Source organism: Macadamia integrifolia, chromosome 11 (genome assembly GCF_013358625.1).
Source record: "Macadamia integrifolia cultivar HAES 741 chromosome 11, SCU_Mint_v3, whole genome shotgun sequence".
In the NCBI taxonomy this organism is placed as follows: domain Eukaryota; kingdom Viridiplantae; phylum Streptophyta; class Magnoliopsida; order Proteales; family Proteaceae; genus Macadamia; species Macadamia integrifolia.
The window spans coordinates 15,271,801-15,292,673 of record NC_056567.1 but is presented as its reverse complement, the minus strand read 5'-3'; the positions used below and the strand labels follow the sequence as shown (position 1 = coordinate 15,292,673).

The window sequence follows — 20,873 nt, the reverse complement described above, 5'->3', positions numbered from 1 at the left end:
AAGAAATTCTCATTATGTTCGGTATGTCCTGAACCAAGAGAGAAGATCATTTTTTTGAATTTCAAATTCACCTTGGGAGTGGTGAAGTTTTCTTGTGCTACCAAAAAAATAAAAGTCTTGCCTAAACACAAGAGAACACAAGAAAATAGAAAGAAAAAAAAAATTCTCTTATTTTTTTCTTTTGGTAACCCAAAAACATGATTTTGTTTTTCCCCTTTCCATTTGATTTTATTTCTATTCTTTTATTTTCTTCTCTATTCTAGATTTTTTTTTCCTTTTCATTTATTTTCTTTTCTTCTCTTAACTACAAACACAACCTTATATACTCTCAGGCTGTGTTTGGTAATCCAGAGAAGAAAAAAATACATAATTTGTATTATTTCTCTTTGTTTAAGAAATTCTCATTATGTTTGTTATGTCCTAAACCAAGAGAAAAAACTCTCTTTTTTTTTTTTTTTTTAATTTTAAAATTCACTTTGGAAATGGTGAAGTTTTCTTGTGTTAATAAAAAAAAAATTGATTGCTTAAAACACAAGAAAATATAAATATTTTTATTTGCTTTCCTTCTATTGATAGCCAAATAGACATAATTTTTTTTTTAATTCGTTTCATTTCTATTCTTTTTTCTTTTCATCACTTTTCTATATTATTTTTCCTTTTCATTAATTTTATTCTATTCTCTTTCACTATCAAAAATAGCCTCAAGAAATGAATATATAGAAAAGAAAAAAAAAATCAAAAAATTTTGAATTTGAGAAGAAAAATAGACACATAAGCCAATCATTGCATCCTAATGCCATTTTATCATCATGATGCAATAATTGGCTTTTATGTCTATTACTCACCTCAAATTCAAAAAAATTGATATTAGTTTTTTTTTTCTATTCATTTCTTGATAAAATCTTTGCCGTGACTTGAGACTAAAGAAAATTTTAGGCTATGTTTGGTAACCAAGAGAAGAAAAGAAAAGAAAAAAGAATCTAGAAAAGAAATGAAAAGAAGAGAAAAGAAAAATAAAATTTCTCTAACATTTGGTGAGCACAACAAAGAAAAGAAAAGAAAAAAAAAATCTGCATGACATATCAGCATGTTTATTTTCTTTTATTCCTCATTTCTTAAATGCCAATCCAATGGCAATAATCATGCCATAGATGAAATCCAATGAGCCTTCTTCATACGTGCACCAAAAACCGTCATACACCGAAGCAAACATCATAATTTTACTGTTCATCTTCTCCGCATGAAACTTGCAAAAACACGAGACAACCCTCTGCGTGGTGACATTTTGTGCGCTACCTGTTCTTGCACAGCCATCCGCCCCATCCACAACTCACCCAGAAGACCCCGACTGCACCTTCCTTACCCCTCTGATCTCCCTGATGCTGTGCACACCACACTTCTATTCCTGCAAAAATCTGCCGTCAGATGCACTCATAGATCTACCACAACTTTCCTTGCCACCGTCCAACATACTTCCATTCTAGTTATCACTTGCTACCCCCTTCTGTCCCACCTTATCTACAACCCCATGATCACCCGCAACTGCCCGATCCTCGCCATTGTTGCGGAATCACCCTGCTAAAGGAAATTTCTTCTCTCCTCCCAGGTCGAGGACCCCTGTCATCAAAACACCTTCATAGGTTATGGCACCAGCACATGAAGCCGTGTTGCTGCCCTGCCATCTGTTATGAGTGATCCTTCCGCAACTTCCATATCTTCTCCATAGGGCCTGCAACAGTTTCAACGGGATGAAGAACGCATTTGCATATCTTCTTCACAGGGCCTACAATAGTTTCAGTGGGAGGGAGAACTCATTGGAGCAAAGTTTTCTCACCCATAACCGAGTTTTCTGGTCTTGTAGAGATTTTTTATCTTGGCGGTGGTAGAAAATAGCGATACGATCGATGTAAAATTCACATTTTAAAATCGGAATCTTCCATTGGCTTTGTGCGTTCCAAACGTAGGAAAAAATATAGATTCGAGAGAATTCGTACAAATTTTGTATGATTTTCTTTTCTTTTCTTTTGATGCCTACCAAACACAGCCTTAGTGATTCGTTGGCCAAGTGAGTTGGCCAAAGACAAGTACATCCTTGATCAATAGATGGGTCCCTCCTCTGTATGGAGGAAACCCAATCCAACACACAATGCCCTTTGTGGGGATATCAATCAATCAGGCCAGGCCAGTCTCCGTTGGGCCTGGCAAGCCTGTGGGCTTGCACCATAACTTGTCTATTTAAGGAATGAGTTGATTTCCGTCAATCTCGTGTCGAGCTTCATCGTATTTTGGGGCTGATTGTTTTTTGCGTCTTAAACGAACTAATGCACCAATAAAGCCATAAACAAGCCTTGAAATAGTCTTTAATTGTCTTAGATTTAAGAAACTTTAATATATTTTATCAAATAAATCAATATTATACTTGGCTATATTCAATAGCTGATAAAAATATCAATATATATCCTATTCAACCCCAAAAAAGAAATATATATATATATATATATAAAAGGTCGAACTAAACTTGTTGGGCTTGTAAACGGACCATGCTGGTCGAGTGCTATTGGGCTTACCCCTTACATTGTGTACTACCTATTTATAAGCGGGTCAGGCCTGAACCCAACACGTTTAATAATCGATATAGGCCAGGCTGGTCTTGAAACGATCAGGGCCAATCGGTTCTGTTAGGTCGGGCTTGGGATTGACACTCCAAGCCCTATGGATGCTCTGCTTCTACAATGCAGAGATGCAGAGAATGAAGGGTTGTCAATGAAATCTCATCGCCCAAAATGAGGAAGTTAATGGGTTCAATGTAGAAAAAAACAAGTGAATATATCTATAATGAATATGGCTAGTATATCTTTAGAAGTGTTATTTTCCATCTGTTGAATCTTTTCATGTGCAATGCAGCTCTAGCTCTGAAATTTGGGCCTTAGAAAAGGTCAAAACGGAAATTTATTTTTCCAGAAAAAGAAAAAAAAATGTGGGATAAACAATAGAATGAATATCCATGACAACTACAAGAAGGAGATCAAAAGCACAACACTTCCCCCAAATCTTTCTTTTAGGTAATCCCTCCCAATACTCCCAACCTTAATCAACTATTAAGCAGGTTGCGGTTCCTGAAGTTGCTGTTGGGGTGGTTGCTCCCCTCCTTGCCAAGCCCATACAATATCCTTAAGTGAAGGCTTCAATCCTTGGTTACAGAAATCATGGTACTCCAATGTATCCCCTGATGCTTTCTTCACTTCCACCATGTGAAACGATGGAGTTACCTCGAAGATCTCAGCATCTATAGCTAACTGTCCCTTCCTCCCTTCCTTGTTCCCCTGCAATTTCACCAACCCATCTTTCTTCTTCACCTTAAAGCTCTCATTCTCTGCAATCTCCTCCAATTTTGATACAATTGCAGATGCCGGCTTCATTGACGTGAATCTAGACTCTGGCTTGTGTTCCTTGTCCTTCTCAAAAAGCCTAGATAGATCAAACCCTTGAGACAGAGATATGATATCAAATGCATTCATACAAGTTGGTCTCATGGGGTCTTTCTTCTTTGAAGAAGAAGAACAACTAGCTTGATCAGAGGAGTCCTCAGAAAATGCATTCTGGACATCCATAGCTATCATGTCCTGTTCATCTTCTTGTGGTTGTGGATGCTCCACTGGTTTATATCCCTTCTTGAACCATGGATTCTCCATGATCTTAACAATTGGTACCCTTGTATGAGGATTGGGATCTAGTATTCTTGAGAGAAGCTTTCTAACCTCTGGCGAGAACCAATTGGGACACTTGAATTCTCCTCTGCTAATCTTCCTATACATTTCCATGAGATTTGAATCCTGGAATGGTAGATACCCTGCCAATAGCACAAACAGAACAACCCCACAGGACCATATATCTGCCTTGGCACCGCCATAGCCCTTCTTGTTGATAACCTCCGGCGCAACATACGCCGGCGTTCCACAAGTAGTGTGGAGGAGGCCGTCGTGCCGGCAGGACTCACCGAGGGCACTGAGACCGAAATCGGAGACCTTTAGGTTACAATTCTCATCGAGGAGGAGATTTTCCGGCTTGAGATCACGGTGATAGACGCCTCTGCTATGGCAGAAATCGACTGCGCCGATCAATTGTTGGAAGTATTTGCGAGCTGCTTCTTCTTTAAGCTTCCCTCTTGCAATCTTATTGAAAAGTTCCCCACCTTTAACGTATTCCATTGTGAAATAGATCTTGGTCTTGCTTGCCATGACCTCGTAGAGCTGAACTACGTTGGGGTGTTGGACAAGTCTCATTACTGAAATCTCTCGCTTGATTTGATCAATGAGGCCTACCTTGAGGACCTTCTCCTTGTCGATCACTTTAATGGCGACGTTCTGTCCGGTTTTGAGGTTCCGAGCATGGTAGACCTTGGCGAAGGTACCTTGCCCAAGCATTCGCCCAACCTCGTACCTTTGCATCAGGATGTTACCCTTCTTGTCCATTGAGGTGACACAGTAACAATCTCACCGGGCCAGGGAGGAAAGAGTTTGATTATCTGAAGATTTCTTCCAACACATAGTTCGGCATTTGGGGATCTGAGAGAAAGAAAGAGAGAGAAGCCACAGAGCCTCCTTGAGATCCGAGGAAGGACACAAAAGAAAGTGATGAAAAGAAGGAGAAAGGGGACGGTTAATGAGGTGGATCCTAATGAGGTTCCCCCTGGAAGGTAAGGAAGAAAAAGAGCCAAGTCAGTCAAATCTCAAATGGAGAGAGAGAGAGAGAGAGAGAATAGGAAAAAATTAAAAATTGGTGATGTTTATTACCGTATTGGAAGTTATCTGCCATTCTATTTATAACGGAGACATGGCAAATCATCACGACCAATCAAACGGAATCAGATGGACAAGGCGAAGAGGAAAATTATAGGAAGGGGAATATAGGAATATGGATTCCTCCTTTGATGTTAATTGCTTAGAAGTTGAAATAGATGTTGAACCGTAGCGGCTCTTGCTCTTTCTTATTCTTATTTTCCCACAAGTTCAGTTAAAAACATCCTTTTGCAATGAGTGTATGGTGGTTAGTATTGAATGGTTGAGAGAACTTCAAGGCGTGTACCTGGATGCTTTTAGTTATTCGATGTTCACCAAATTGCCACATTCATTGCAGAGAATAGCCGCTCTAAGGTCAGCATCCCTTCTAAAATGCTCCTTCATCATGGGATCAAATCTTTGTTTGGGATAAGAGTCGTGATCAAGGAATATTCATTTTTTTTTATTTTAAGTGGACTACTAATTGATTGGGTGATTCAAGTTAAATTAGTAAGATAATTGAATTGAAAATGTGAGAAACTTTTCAATAAGAGAGGGAGTGTTCTATAATAATTGAAAGTCTGAAAAATTAATAATAACAATAATTGAATTGAAAACTTATATAGTTTTTATTTAATGAATAATTGAAGGAGTTCAAAATATAATAATTGAAGGCAAAATATATATATATATATATATATTTATTTGAAGGCGAAGGGTATATACTAAATACTCGGGGTGTGTTGTTGAAACTTGAAAAAAAAAAGTCAATTTGCATGTTTGGCCTTGGGTGCGCTGTCATATGCAATGACACGTGTCGTCTTGCAACAGATCCACGTCCGAAAAGGCCTGTAATTAAGATTAGCTGTACAGGGACGACTCACAAATTTGTGGACCACATAAGCTGAGAGGTTGTTGGGGAAGGTCGCCAATTTGCCCATGTGGGAGCTGAGACCCACCACGTATTATAGGAGAGGACGACAGAAAGGATCGAAGATGTGGTGGGAGCGAAGAGGTCCAACGACCCCAACAGAAATAATTGGGATTTAATAATTGATACAACACGACGAGCTAGGGGATTGGCATCTGGTTTGTGGCTTTGTGCCTTAGAGTTAGGGGTGTCAATTTTGAGTCCACACCAATATGCCCGATCAAACCCAACACATTTACAGTCTGTTTTGGACCAGTCTGATTAAGAAATGTATCGGGTTAAACAGGCATTCACGGTGTAGGTAGGCTAGCCCGTTGGGCACCCGATGAACCAACACGTTTATAAGTCGGATTTGAACCGACTCGTTGTAGCCCGACCCAGCCCGACTCCTTTAATACTACATAAAATTCTTATTTCCCACTACTAGTAAGAAACTAATTAAACTTTCTTACATTTTGCTTTGTAATAGGATTTTATTTAATTAATCTTTGTGTTTGTACGTTGTAATGGTCATAATTTTTTTTTCTTCTTTTAAACAACCATAAATCTCATATCACTTCTCTTTTTTATTAAAGAGTTGCGTCACAAATTTCTGGATTTTCAACCCACTTACGAAAATAATTTTAAGGTAGGCACGTTTAAAGCACATTTAAACCTCGTTTAGATTTAAATAGGTCTGTAGTCCAGTTAAAGTCCGGTTAAGGCCCGTTTAAGGAAGCCCGATTAAAACCCGACACCGATCGACCCAATTATAAATCGTACCATGCCTCCAATGCTAAGCTCGTTTACTTAAACGGGCATTCACGATGCAAGGCTTCCAAGTTGTCAAGTCCGACTAGGCCCGACCGATTGACAACCCTACTTAGAGTGGACCGTAAAATAGTATAAAAATAACACCTTCAAATAATCGTTTTCCCATATCTTTGGGAAAAATATATGGGAAAATACCTGATCACCCACTTTTGGGTTTCATTTACTAAATTACCCAATTTATGTTTCTGCTGACAATAATCACCAAGAACAAGCTTGGGTTTACAAAACTACCCAGAAGAGTGATTCTCACTCAACTGTGTATCATTTTACCCCTAACTTCTTGCACCCTATCTTCTCATGTTCGATCACCTTCCTTGCAACCCTCGCCATCCTAGAACAGTGAGAGTTGCTAATATGGAGAGTCTGGACTTTGTAGAGAGAGAGAGATCAGGTGTGGTAGCACCACGAGGTAGCTCAAGCAAAACACTGGTAGGGGAAGAATGGGAGGCCGATGATGCCACTCTCCTGCAAATCCAACATGCTGAGAACCTTCCTCGGCCTCATAATCTCCATTCCCTATCAACAACTTCAAAGAGAAATCAGATGAAGGTGAAGGTGAGATAGCAGCATTTTCATTTCCAGAAACTGATACAGATAAGCAAGTAGTGGTATTGGGCTCTCCACTATGTTGATGATTATTGCTGCCAAAAATCCGTATGAGCTAATCCTGCACAAGCACAGACGGCAGAGGCCCGGAGCTTTGCCCTGGGTTAGTCCTTCGACGCTCAAGTTCGGGATCGGCCGCACAATTTTTGATATAGGAGTAATGGTGAGGGTGTGGACGCTTACCTTCTTCCTTCCTCTCGGACCCTCTTATATAGCTCTTTAGGGTTTAGGGTTTTCCCTTTCCTTCCCAGAGTCCTTCTCGGGTCCACCTTCTTCCCTCTTAGAGTTCCACTCGAAGACGTCCTATCCTCGGTTAGCGAGGAACATTCTCTTCACGCAGGTTACATGGTAGAGTCCTTGCAATCCCTATCTGGTGGGCGACACGTGTCCCGATGGGCGATGTGTGTCCTTACCCTACTGAGCGATCGATTTGGCCATATCGGGAGCCCCCTTACTCACGCTAGGAGGCTCTTCCTGTGGGAGTAACCAAATTTTTCGTTTCGTTTTTTTTTTTGCCCTCGGCCTTATTTCTTCGGCTTTGGCCTCTGCTTGCGACCGAGGCCTGCGGTCAGCAGAGGCAAAGACCTTCGTCTAGCTCGGCTCGGCCTTACACAGGCGTCCGACCGAGGTGGGGACCTTTGGTCTGGTTTGTTCGGCGTTGCTCTGAGCCCCCAGCCGAGGTGGACCTTCGGCCAGGTGAGCTCGGCTGGGCCTTGCTCTAAGCTCCCAGCTGAGGTGGACCTTCGGCCAGGTGAGTTCGGCTCGGTCTTGCTTTGAGGCCCCAGCCGAGGTGGACCTTCGGCCAGGTGAGCTTGGCTCGGCCTTGCTTTGAGCTCCCAGTCGAGGTGGGGACCTTCGGTCAGGTCCGTTCGGCTTTGGCCGAGCTCCCAACTGAGAGGGAGACCCTCGGTCAGGTCTGTTCGGCTTTGGCCGAACTCCCAACCGAGAGGCGAACCTTCGGTCAGGTCTATTCGGCTTTGGTCGAACTCCCAACCGAGAGGGGGGACCTTCGGTCAGGTCCGTTCAGCTTTGGCTGAACTCCCAACCGAGAGGGGGACCCTCGGTCAGGTCTGTTCGGCTTTGGCCGAACTCCCAACCGAGAGGGGGACCTTCGGTCAGGTCCGTTCAGGCGCAAACCTCGAGGGTTCATACTCTGACGTGGCGGCGCCATTAATGCTCGGGTAGTCGTACCGTTTTTCTCCCCATCTATAAAGTGCAGGGGTCCATTTGTGGGGCACTTTTCTTTTTCCTTCGGAGAGCTTACCTTTGGTCTCGGTGTTCCTTTCGAAGAGCTCACCCTCGTCTCGATTCCCCTTAGTTTAGCAACACCCAAGAGTAAGTTCATGTCTTGTTCGTCGGGCTACAGTTCATCGTCCTCCAAGAGGACGAAGTCTAACCATAGGCGTCAGAGTCCAGGGGAGGTCTGAGGGATGTCCTCGGATTCCACCGACTCGCCCTCTTCTCGCGACTCATCATCCGCGGCCTCGCCGTCTGGGTCTGAGGGTGGCTCAAATGGCGTAGGATTTAGGGAGAGGGTGCTCGATTCCCGAGCGCAGACCCAGGAACCCTTAGAGGTGGAGGCTCTCCACATTGTATCTATGATGGATGAGCCAGAACTGGAGGAGCTGAGGGCCTCCTTCGGTGTCCGAATGCTTTTGAGCTCCGGCTGCCCAGACCATCTGACCAAGCCAGCTATCGGAACTCCGAGGAGCTGTGCTTGTATAAGGAGGCGTTCAAGGCCGGCCTTCAGCTTCCCCTCCATCCCTTCTTCACCTGAGTGTTTCGGCACTATGGGATATGTCTGACCCAGCTGACGCCGAACGGGTGGCGGCAGTTGTTCAGCTTCATCGTCCTTTTCTCAAGGCACCAGAGGCCTCTTTCCCTACCCCTCTTCCTCAACTACTTCTTCCTTCAGGCCTGCAAGGGGCTTTCGGGTTGGTACTACTTTTGCCCCCGGAAGGACCTTCGGCTTCTGAGTGGTTACCCAACGTCAATCCACGGGTGGAAGGAGAAGTTCTTCGTGAAGTCGTCTGAGGGGGTGCCCTTCGACACCGTCTGGGACATCCCCGACCTTAGGGAGGTGAACTCCGCCCCTGCCCTATTCGGGGCAGACAGGGAGTCATTGGCGATGGTGAGGCGGCAAGAAACCTGCCCTCCAGTTGAGGCCGACTGCCTCAAGTCCGACGCCATACTGTTCCGATTCGGGCTTAGCCTGGGTGAGTTGGGCTAGCCTCAGCTTGTTTCCCTCAGGTGTCGGTTCTTCGTACTGACTCCTTTCATTTCTTTTTTACAGTGCAAGTCTCCAGGGCCGAGGCAAGGGTTACCGCAGCGACAAGGCAAGCTCAAATCAGGGAGGCCAGGGCGTGGGATGCCCAACAGCAGCCGAGGCCGAAGCGGAAAGAGAAGAAGGGGCCATCCTCAGAGACCCCGAAGAAGAGGCCTAGAGTCAAGGGGCCGAGCACCGAGGCAGTCCAGGCCCTCGCTGCACCTGGCCATGACATGCCTAACTAAGACCCCTCCCCCGCCGCGGACTTCAAAGGCCCGAGGGTGGCGAACGTGAGGGCTGAAGTGGGGTTTGCCCCTCAGTGGTCGGTCAAGGAAGACGACAAGCTGGCAGTCGGGTGCGTTGCTCGTGAACTGGTTATGAAGGGTAATCTTCCCCGAGACGCCATCGAGGCTCAACAACAAGGGACGGCGGCCATGATCACAAACGCTTGCATCTTCATGGTTGGGGTAAGCTTCGGTTCCCTAATCCTTGTTTTATTTTTCAACCAAGCATTCTAACCTTCGGTGTCTCATGTAGGCACACAATCAAATGGGCCAACTGGCGGCTCGGGCTAAAGCTATGTGCCGAGACCTCGAGGTTGTCGAACGGGAGAAGGTGGCCCTGGAGAATGAACGCTCGGTCCTCCTCGAGAAGGTGGAGCACCTAGATACGGATCTCCTCCTCGTACGCAAGGAATGCGAACGGAAGCTCGAGGAGCTGAAGTCGCAGACGAAGGCAAGAGTCCAGGAGGTCGAGGCCTGAGGGGTCGAGAAGTATAGGTCCTCCAAGGACTTTTGGGAGGAGATCAAACGTGCCATCGCCCCTGGGTTCACGATGGGTGAGACCGAGGTCCGAGACTGGGTCCTCAAGCATTACCCAGGGGTCTCCTTCGAGGACAGTGGGCTCATCTTCGAAGAGGAGGATAATGAGGCGGCCCCATCAGCCACCGAGGTTACCGATGCCGACGACGGAGGCTGCAGGGAGGAGGGTGAGGTTCAGCTGCAACGAGAGGTCCCTCCGACTCCCAGCCATGGCGATTCGGATCAGGAGACCCACCCTGCCGAAGAAGAGGCCGTGAACCCGATGGACGCCCCTTGAAGTCACCCCGGTCTCGACTCAGATAGCTTTTTGTTTTTTATGAGCCTTCGGGCTTCTTGTAATCTTGGCCTTCGGGCCTTTTTGTGTAGCCACGACCTACGAGCCTTCTTATGTAGTCTCGGCCTTCGGGCCTTCTTATGTAATCCCGGCCTTCGGGCCTTATCAATGTAATCTCGGCCTTTGGACCTTATCAATGAATGTACTTTTCGTTTGCTTCCACTTTTTCATATTTTCGGCTAAGTTGATCTTTAGCCCGTAGGTAGGCACGAGAAGCCGAAACCCATTGTTGGCAGCCTAAGGATCTGTACGTCCACTTTAGCATGGCTCGGCCTCGCTCCCTCGGTTTACCCAATAGGTTTCCCGACTCCGAGGGCTATGGACTTGAGGGATCTTGAATAACTGGTTTTCACCAAGTGTTCCCCCTCAGCTTCGGTCGAAGGATCTCTTAGACACTGGTATTAATTCGAAGATCTAATGACCGAGGGCAGGTCCCTCGACCGTCGTCCCTCCCTACCGAATTGGGGACCTCCAGTCAAGTCCCCTCGGTCGTTGGCCTGAGCCCCCGATCGAGGTGAGGACCTTTGGTCAACTCGGCTCGGCCTTTGCCTGAGCCCCCGACCGAGGCAAAGACCTTAGGTCAACTCAGCTCGGCCTTTGCCTGAGCCCCCGACCGAGGTGAGGACTTCGGTCAGCTCGGCTCGGACTTTGCCTAAGCCCCCGACCGAAGTGAAGACCTTCGGTCAGATCGGCTCGACCTTTTCCTGAGCCCCCGACCGAGGTGAGGACCTTCGGTCAGATCGGCTCGGCCTTCGTATGAGCCCCCGACCGAGGTGAGGACCTTTGGTCAGCTCAGCTCGACCTTTGCCCGAGCCCCCGACCGAGGTGAGGACCTTCGGTCAGCTCGACTTGGACTTCGCATGCGCCCCCAACCGAGGTAAGGGCCTTCGACTGTATTCGTTTAGTAGAGTTAAGGTCACCAAACAGGAGAATTCCTCTCAATTGCCGTAAACCAGCTTTCGTATTTTCAATGAATAAGATCCTCCAGAGTTTAGGATGAGGAATTACAACTTAAGTGCATGAGAGCAAAAATTGCAAAAACTACAAAAAAGAAGTGTGCTTGCTACTTCTACAGATAGAATTTTCTCAAGTTCTCAGAGTTCCACAATCGGGGTACCCTTTCTCCCCCCGTAGTCTCCAGGTGATAGGACCTTGGTCGTATTACCCTCGAGACTCTGTAGGGACCTTCCCAATTTAGAGCTAGCTTCCCTTGATGTCTCGGGTCTGATACTTCAGCCCTTCTGAGGACGAGGTCACCCATTCTGAACTCGTTCTTTTGAACTTTGGTGTTGTAGTGCCTCGTAACTCTCTATTGGTAAGTGGCCATCCTTTCTTACGAGGTGTCCCTGACTTCGACCAAGAGGTCTAAATTTACTCGGATCCCTCCATCGTTTTTCTCTTCATTGTAGTACTGAATCCGATGAGTTACGGCCCCTATCTCCACTGGAAGTACAATTTCAGTGCCGTAGGTTAAAATGAAGGCTGTTTCTCCGGTGGCTGATCTCTCCGTTGTCCGGTAGGCCCAGAGAATATGGTGTAACTCGTCTTCCCATAGTCCTTTGGCGTCATCCAGTCTCTTCCTTATTCCTTGAAGCAGTGTACGGTTGGTTACCTCTGTCTGCCCGTTGGTCAGTGGATAACCGACAGAGGTTTTCCTGTGGTCAATGCCGAGGGCATCACAGAATAAGTTGAAAGTCAGATTAGCGAACTGAGTTCCATTGTCCGTCACCACAACCCGAGGGATTCCAAACCTATAGACTACCGCCCTTTGGAAGAAGTCCCTTACGTTCTTTTCGGTTATCGTCGCCAGGGCTTCGGCTTCTGCCCACTTCGTAAAGTAGTCCACTGCCACCACGACAAACTTCATTTGTCTAGTAGCCAGGGATAATGGGCCTAGGATGTCGATTCCTCACATGGAGAATGGTACTGGGGTCAATAGAGATGAGAGCTCGGTAGAGTGTAGCCTGGGAACGGGGGCAAACATCTGGCACTTGACGCACTTCTTGACTAATGATTCCATGTCCTTCCTCATTGTCGGCTAGTACAGACCTTGCCTTAGCACCTTATGTGCCAAGGCCCGGGCTCCTAGGTGTTGGCCGCATATCCCTTCATGCACCTCCCGGAGTTGCTTACTTGCCATTGGTGGAATCCAGACACTTGAGGTACGGCATGGTGAACCCTATTTTGTATAGTGTCTCATCCTTCAGAAGGAAGCGTGCTGACCTCATTCGTACTTTCCTTGCCTCGTCCCTATTCTCTGGGAGCTTTCCTTCCTTGAGGTATTCGGTTATGGCATCCATCCAGCTTTGGCCGTGTTCGCCTACAGGTAATACCTCTCGGGGTTTTTCGGTACTTGGCTGTGATAGTACTTCGAAATACACCGATCGTCCAAGGTCTACGAAGTAGGAGGTGGCCAGCTGTGATAGTGCGTCTGCACTAGCATTCTCTTCTTGTGACACCTGCCTTACCTCGAATTCCTTGAAGGCCGATATTCTTTCTCGCACCATCTTCAAGTACTCTGCCATCCTTTGTTCTTTGGCTTCGTAGTCTCCATTCACCTGTTGTACCACTAGCTGTGAGTCACTATACACCACCAGCTCTTTCACCATCAAAGCCCGAGCCAGATTAATTCTGACTATTAACGCTTCGTATTCTGCTTCATTGTTGGAGGTGTCGAAGTCAAACCGTAGGGTGTATTCTATCTTGAAACCCTCGGGGCTGACTACCATGATTCCTGTGCAGCTTCCCGCGCTGTTGGAAGTGCCATCCACATACAATGTCCAAGCCTTCTCTCCTCAGTTCTCGACAAACTCCTGGGGGTCCTCAGGGAGCGTCGTCTCGGCGATGAAGTCTGCGAGGGCTTGGGCTTTAATTGCGGTTCTCGGTTTGTACTGGATGTCAAATTCTCCCAACTCTATGGCCCAGTTTACTAGGCACCCGGACATATCCGGCCGCTGCAGTATCTTCTTAAGGGGCTGGTCTATGAGTACGCATACCGTATGTGATTGAAAATACGGCCTCAGCTTTCTTGCCGCTATCACTAGGGCATACGCCACTTTCTCTGCTTTTTCGTATCGTGTTTCGGCATCTAGAAGGGTTCGACTGACATAGTATATTGGCCGTTGTTGTCTTCTTTCTTCCTTCGTCAGTACTGCGCTTACCGCCACTGCTGATACAGCAAGGTATAACTGCAAGGTATCCCCAGTGTTCGGCTTCCTCAGCAGTGGGGGTGCGGCTAGGTACTCCTTCAATTGTTCAAAGGACTTTTCGCACTCCTCCATCCATTCGAACTTTTTGGTTCCCTTTAGTGCTTTGAAGAAGGGGAGGCACCTGTCTGCCGACGGAGACATGAATCGCCCGAGGGCAGCGACCCGACCTGTTAGCTCCTAGACTTGCTTCACATTCTGGGGTGATCTCATATCTTGAATGGCTTGTATTTTCACCGGGTTGGCTTCAATTCCCCTCTCCGAGACAATGAAGCCGAGGAACTTTCCCGAGGCTACCCCGAATGCACACTTTGCTGGGTTCAGCTTCATGTCGTACCGCCTCAACACCTGGGACGCCTCTTCTAAGTCCTGGATGTGTCGTTCTTCCTTCAGGCTCTTTATGAGCATATCGTCCACATACACCTCCATGGTTTTGCCGATCATCCCCTTGAAGATTTTATTCACCAACCTTTGATAGGTGACTCATGCATTTTTTAGCCTGAAGGGCATGACTTCATAGCAGTACAGTCCTCCCTCGGTCACGAAGGAAGTTTTTGGAACATCAGCCTCTGACATCTTGGTCTGATTATACCCCGAGTATGCATCTATGAAGCTCAGCGCCTCGTATCCTGCCGTGGCATCAATAAGGAGGTCTATCCTCGACAAGGGGTATGCATCCTTCGGGCAGGCCTTATTCAGGTTGGTGAAGTCGATGCAGATCGTCCACTTTTCATTTACCTTCGAGACTATCACTACGTTGGATATCCACTCCGGGTATTGGATCTCGCGGATGAACCGGGCCTTCAGCAACTTCTCTACCTCTTCGTCTATTTTCTACTGTCTTTTGGGGGCGAAAGTCCTCTTCTTCTGTTGCACCGGCTTCTTCATCGGGTTAACATTCAGATGATGCTCTATTACCCCTCGGTCTATTCCAAGCATGTCCGAAGCCGACTAGGCAAAGACGTTAGAGTTTTTTCGGAGGAATGAGACGAGTTTTTCTTGTTGTTGCCTTGGCATTGTAGCCCTGATCTGGAACTGCCGAGCATTATCCCCCTCCTCGGCCTCAACTTGTACCAGATCCTCCGTGGGTTCCCCTCGTTGGTAACTAGAATCATAGCGCAGATCCTCTATCGGGAGCGCCTCACCCGCCTTTTCCTTTCCCCACAAGGTGGTGGCGTAGCACCTCCTGGATGCCTCCTGATCGCCTCGACATTCCTCGACACCGTTCTTAGTTGGGAATTTCATCTTGAGATGGGGTGTGGAGACGACAGCCTTTAGTAGGTTCAAACCGACCCTCCCTAGTATGGCGTTGTATGCCGAGGTAATGCCTACTACCAGGAAGTTGATCATGACCGTCGCTTGATGATCTCTGGTGCCGGCTCTTACTGGCAACTCAATCGATCCTTCCACCTTCACTGGGACGCCGGAGAATCCCTGCAACGGGTGTTCGACTTTCTTTAACTTTCCCTCTTCTAGGCCCATCTTCCGGAAAGCTTCCAGGAACAGGATATCAGCCGAACTGCCATTATCCACTAAGATCCTCTTCACTTTGCAATCCGCTATGGTCATGGTGACAACCAGGGCATCGTCGTGCGGAGTGTGTACCCCTTCTAGATCATCATCTGAGAAGGAAATAACCATCCCCGTCTTTGCCTTCTTATTCGGCCATTCCGCCATATGTACGTTTCTTGCGTAGGCTTTTGCTTTCCTGGCAAAGACTGAACTTTCTCCAATGGCTAGGCCTCCACAGATGGTCGCTATAACTCTAGTTGGGCTCTTATTCTTGTCTCGGAGGTGACGTTCAGCTTCCTCGGGTGTCTGGTCCCTTCGCCGTTCCTGATTGCCTCTTCGGGCAGGCCCCCTCCTCTCATAGAGACCTCTATTATCTCTCCAACGGTTATCCCTACGATCATTACTGTCTTGGGCATCCTCCTTTTCGTGGTCTATAAATCGGCCTAGATATTCCCTTCGGATCATCCCTTCTATCTCCCCCTTGAGGTGCCAACAGTCTTCGGTGTCGTGGCCATGGTCTCTGTGGAAGTGGCAATATCTGTCTATGTTGCGTCTCTTGGGGTGTTGCCCCATCTTTCCTGGCCACTTCATGGCCCTGGAATCCGGGGAGTCCTTTATTTGCATCAGTACCTCCGTTCGTCTTCGATTCAGGGGTGCGTATTTCTCGAACTTCCTTGGTGGACTGGGTGCCCGACCACGCTCAGACTTTCGTCTTTTGCCTCCTTCGGAGGGTTTGTCGTCGGCCCTTAAGAGCCTCTTTCTTACCGCCTTCCTTTCGGCTTCTTCATCGGCCTGGAGGGTTTCTTCCATCTGGATGTACTTATCGCACCGAGCTCTCAGCTCGGTCAGATTCCTAGGTGTATGCTTCGCCAGGGACCTTTTCAACTCCTTATCCTTGACACCTCCTAGCAAGGCCGTGAACTCTTCCTTTGGGTCTAGGCCTCTGATCGTGATTTTCTCTTGTTGGAAGCGCTTCATGTAGTTCCGCAGTGACTCTCCTTCCTGTTGCTTGACGTTGGTCAAATTCAACGTAGTCTTCTGAAGGGGTTGGCTACTAGAGAATCCCTTCACGAAGTAGTAGCTTAGATCGCTGAAGCTGTGGATCGACTTCGTCGGCAGACGGTTGTACCATAGCCTTGTCGCTCCTCTGAACGTCAATGGTAGGGCACGACACATGATATTTTTCGAGACTCGATGGAATTGCATGGCGACCTTGAAGCCTTCCAGATGATCGACGGGGTCCCCAGACCCGTCGTATGTGTCATACTTTGGCAGGCGAAAGCCGATCGGGAGCAGGTCCCTCATGGCTTCATCAGCTAAAGCTGTGTCATTAGTGAGGTCTGGCTCGCGGGCTCCCGTCTGATTTTTTGCCACCTTCTTAATCTCATCTTTCAGGTCCAAGATCATCTGCTTTAACCCCGAGTCCTCATGTCTCGGCTCGTATCCTGGGCATGGTTCCACATGTCGGTCCTCGGCGGTATGTCGCGTCCTTCCCTTGGGTGTGGGACTTTCCCTAGTTGCTCGATTTCGAGGATTACGACCGGACCTTATTGATCCCGTACTGCTCTGGTCCTCGTCTCGTCCTCTCACAGGCTGGATGCGGGGGCCTTGTGGCGCTCCGCCGGTCTTCTGAGAGACAGCTTTGGAGACCTCCTTCATTGCCTCGGCCATTCGGTCATATTTGTCCTGGAGGGCTTCGAACTGCTCCCTTGTCACATATTCCTGCGCTCCAGGAGGGGGCGGAGGATCACTATCTCCGCGCACTGAATATCCGGCCGAATGTTGGTACCTCACTGAACCTTCCCGACCATCGTTTAGCCTTTCTCGTCCGTTTTCCGTCAAGGGAGGGAGCCCTCCTGAAGTTTCCTCCTCCCCCATGTTCATGTTTGATGCTACTCTCGTTTTCTTATGATTGTAAGTTCTCCCCACCATTACGGTCGTTCCCACGGACGGCGCCAATCTGTTGCTGCCAAAAATCCGTATGAGCTAATCCTGCACAAGCACAGACGGCAGAGGCTCGGAGCTTTACCTGGGGTTAGTCCTCCGACGCTCAAGTTAGGGATCAGCTGCACAGTTGTTGATATAGGAGTAATGGTGAGGGTGTGGACGCTTACCTTCTTCCTTCCTCTCGGGCCCTCTTATATAGCTCTTTAGGGTTTAGGGTTTTCCCTTTCCTTCCCAGAGTCCTTCTCGGGTCCACCTTCTTCCCTCTTAGAGTTTCACTCGAAGACGTCCTATCCTCGGTTAGCAGGGAACATTCTCTTCACGCAGGTTACATGGTAGAGTCTTTGCAATCCCTATCTGGTGGGCGACATGTGTCCCGATGGGCGACGCGTGTCCTTACCCTACTGAGCGATCGATTTGGCCGTATCAATGATGATGCATTCTTGGCCAATCACCGAAGAAGTGACGAACTACCCCTTGACCCACTGGCCTCCCCTCTCCCACTGAAACACTATTTTTCTAAATCCCAAGGTCTCCACTATTTCTAGCTTTACCTTCAAAGGATCTACAACAAATAAACAATGAAACGTCATTAGAAATTCAACAGTTAGCTAACCATTTCCATCCATCAAAGACTCTTTAATCAGGTTTGCTTTTTGGGAAAAGTAGGTCTCCCAGTTGATCCCCTCCCAAACAACCATGGCCGCTACAGCTTAGTTATGCAACTTGGGCTTCTTCACATTTCCTTCAATAAACCTAAAGCGGCAGACAAAAAAAAAGCAACGGAAAACACATCTTACCTATGGTTGAGACGAAGAAGATCAATGGAAGGTGAGGAGCTACAAAGGGAAAAAGGGGATCCACTAGCCACTAGAGTTAAGGACGATACCGTAATCTAGGTGGGATTCAGACCACTACTAGCAACTCCTGTAGAGGTGGGAGTGGGGATTTCCAAAGGCTTTCTTGAATGGTTTTTGCCAAGAAGGCTTTTCTTGATGGGATAAAGAAGTTCAAGGAGGTGATCAGACATCGGAGAAGGTAGGGTGCAAGAAATTAGGGGTAAAATGGTAAAAAAAAACAAAAATAGTTGAGGGAGAATCGTTGTTTTAGGTAGTTTTGTAAACCCAAACTTGATTTTGGAAATTATTGTTAAGTGAAATACAAGTTGAGTAATTTTGTAAAGTGAAACACAAAAGTGGGTAATCAAGTAATTTTCACAAAAAATATCCTCTCTAGTGCCAATTATTTACCTCTTATCTATTCAACAGTTGAGACGACTTGGATAAGTATCCCTAAATATTGGGATCCAAGTCGTCCCAACTGTTGGATAACATGATTGGATGCCAAAGTTGTTTGAGACGAGTTGGATCCTATTTTTTGTACGATCCAAATCCTTTCCAACCCCTCGATCTCCTTCCTAGTGCATCTGATAGCTAGAGCCACCTACATACACCTCAAGAGCCTCACATCCATTGCATGCACGCTAGAGGGTTGGAGAGGATTCGGAGGACAAGTTGTAAGGGGAGAAGAAAAATTCCTTTTATTTTATTTTATTTTTTTAATAAGGGGGAAAGGAAACTCACCCACACCCACATGTGGAAGTTTTGTCACATCCTCTCACAGCCTAACCACAAGGGTTTCACATTTTTTTTTCCTCTCTAATTACGTGATCTGTGAGTGGTGTAGTGTGAGATTTTCCTTTCGAATTTTTGTTAATAAATTGATTGATAAAATGTTTATTTCTATTTGTTTTAGAGAGAGGGATAGGTATTTCGCCAGTATACGACAAGCTAGCTTACAACACCAATGGGGATGCTGGATGAAATATTATATAAGAAGTATAGGGGGTCAAATCAAAAAGGGGAAGAGGAGAGATAGACAAAGTGGGTCTTAGATTACGGTATACCGGTAGCATACCTAACTTTTTCCCTCTTTTCTTTTTTTCTATCACATGATATTAAAGAGTTTGATTGTCCATAGGTATTAACTTAAAATGGTTCACTATTGTTTATATGGTTGTCATGTCGTGTGCTCTTAAGAATATTAATTTCAAGATACAAGGAACTAGATCACATGAGAATCTTCAATGAACTATTGTCAAATGTTTCAATAATAGGATTCCCATTGGAAGCTTAGGATTGGTCATAAACTTGAGAAGTCCTTATTGATGTAGTTAAATATAATGGATTTTGGTGTACAAATGGTTGATATTTTCCTAAATTTTTATCGGTATAAAGATTCCACTCCCTCAGGGATGCTATCAAAGAGAGATTATTTGAAAATGATTGGATGCGATATGAATCTAGCGGTATGGTTTGTAATTGTATATAATTGTCCATCATAATGTAATGATTGACTGTCTATTTCCTTAATTTTTTTTCCTTTTTCATTTTCTATTCATTATGACATTATGGTGTTCACAGTAAATTCCCTTTGATCTCTCACAATACTTAGACCGTATTGATTTTCACTCAAGCGTGCCAAAATCTTTCTTAATTGGATTCAATACAATCTGATTTCAATCAAACAAGTGGAGTTCCCTCTTGCCACGATTGCTTTAGGGACTTTAACTAAGACAAGATCAAGCCTGAAAGACAAGTCAATGAAATTGAACCTCAAATAAAATAATTTATTTCCTTGAGACAAGGTTATGGGAACAGATGCAAGAGTCCAGAAAATGGGAAACTAGTGAAAATTACACCAAATAATAAGTAACAAAGGCCTAAACAGAGTATAAAACTATGAAAGAAATAGAATTGATAAAGAACTGCATTGATTATGAGTTTGTATTGTTGTTGAAGTCCCTTCACAGCCGAAATCCCTCATTTAAATAGCAACTATCAAATTTAAATCAGTTGGGTAACCGTCCCCACTAATTTGCTCTTTGCCATTGGGTGACCGCTACCACTAACTTGCTCCTTGTCATTTAAACGACATCCGTCAAACGGCCTCATTTTCCTTAGCACGTCTTTGTGCCCACTGCATACGAGTGCCACGTAATAAATTACAAAGGGATTCCAAAATCTGCGGCCAACAATTGATCCTCATAATCAATTATATGACACTATTATTGGCCAAAAGTATGATTAAGTTAGCTAATGGCACAAGTGCCCAAGCCCTTCATGAAGACGAGATACCACTAAATCATAACCTTTGGCGGCATAAATTTAAATTTTTTCAAGAAGGCCAAGTGATAATTACTCTTGTTAACGTATATCAATCAACCCCTCCTTCCACTAATACAATATTGCCACGTATTGATTGACCGGCACGATTTTGGCAAGATATTTTCCATTCCCATTTAAAAGTAAAATACCTGAGGCATTGTTCATCTTATTCTTCTCACTCAAACTTTCTACCATCCATTGTCTTCTCCTTTGCTAAAGGAAAAGAAATGAGTGTGTCCAAACCCAAAGATGATGACCGGCGCCTAGAGGATCAAATCGCACATGATAGGGAATCTTTACGTGCACTTTCGATCCAAATTGAGGTACTGATTTTTCATGGTTCCCATTTTTCAATTGGTCCCATACTTCCTTCTTCCACCTTTGGACCGAAAAACTTTCCAAGACATAAGCATGAAGAACTCATCTTCAGATAAGCTAACCCTATGAAGGAAGAAACTAAACCAAAAGCTTGAAATTGTTTCTGGCCTTGCCACC

General features: G+C 46.0%; 1 protein-coding gene across 1 annotated transcript; it reads right to left on the bottom strand.

The window, feature by feature from the left end:
• Nucleotides 1-2,934: 2,934 nt before the first annotated feature.
• On the bottom strand, nucleotides 2,935-4,696 carry LOC122092853 (CBL-interacting protein kinase 5-like). Its single transcript, XM_042663151.1, has one exon. The coding sequence runs from the start codon at nucleotides 4,470-4,472 to the stop codon at nucleotides 3,099-3,101; it is 1,374 nt and encodes a 457-aa protein (XP_042519085.1). The 5' UTR covers nucleotides 4,473-4,696; the 3' UTR covers nucleotides 2,935-3,098.
• Nucleotides 4,697-20,873: the final 16,177 nt, after the last annotated feature.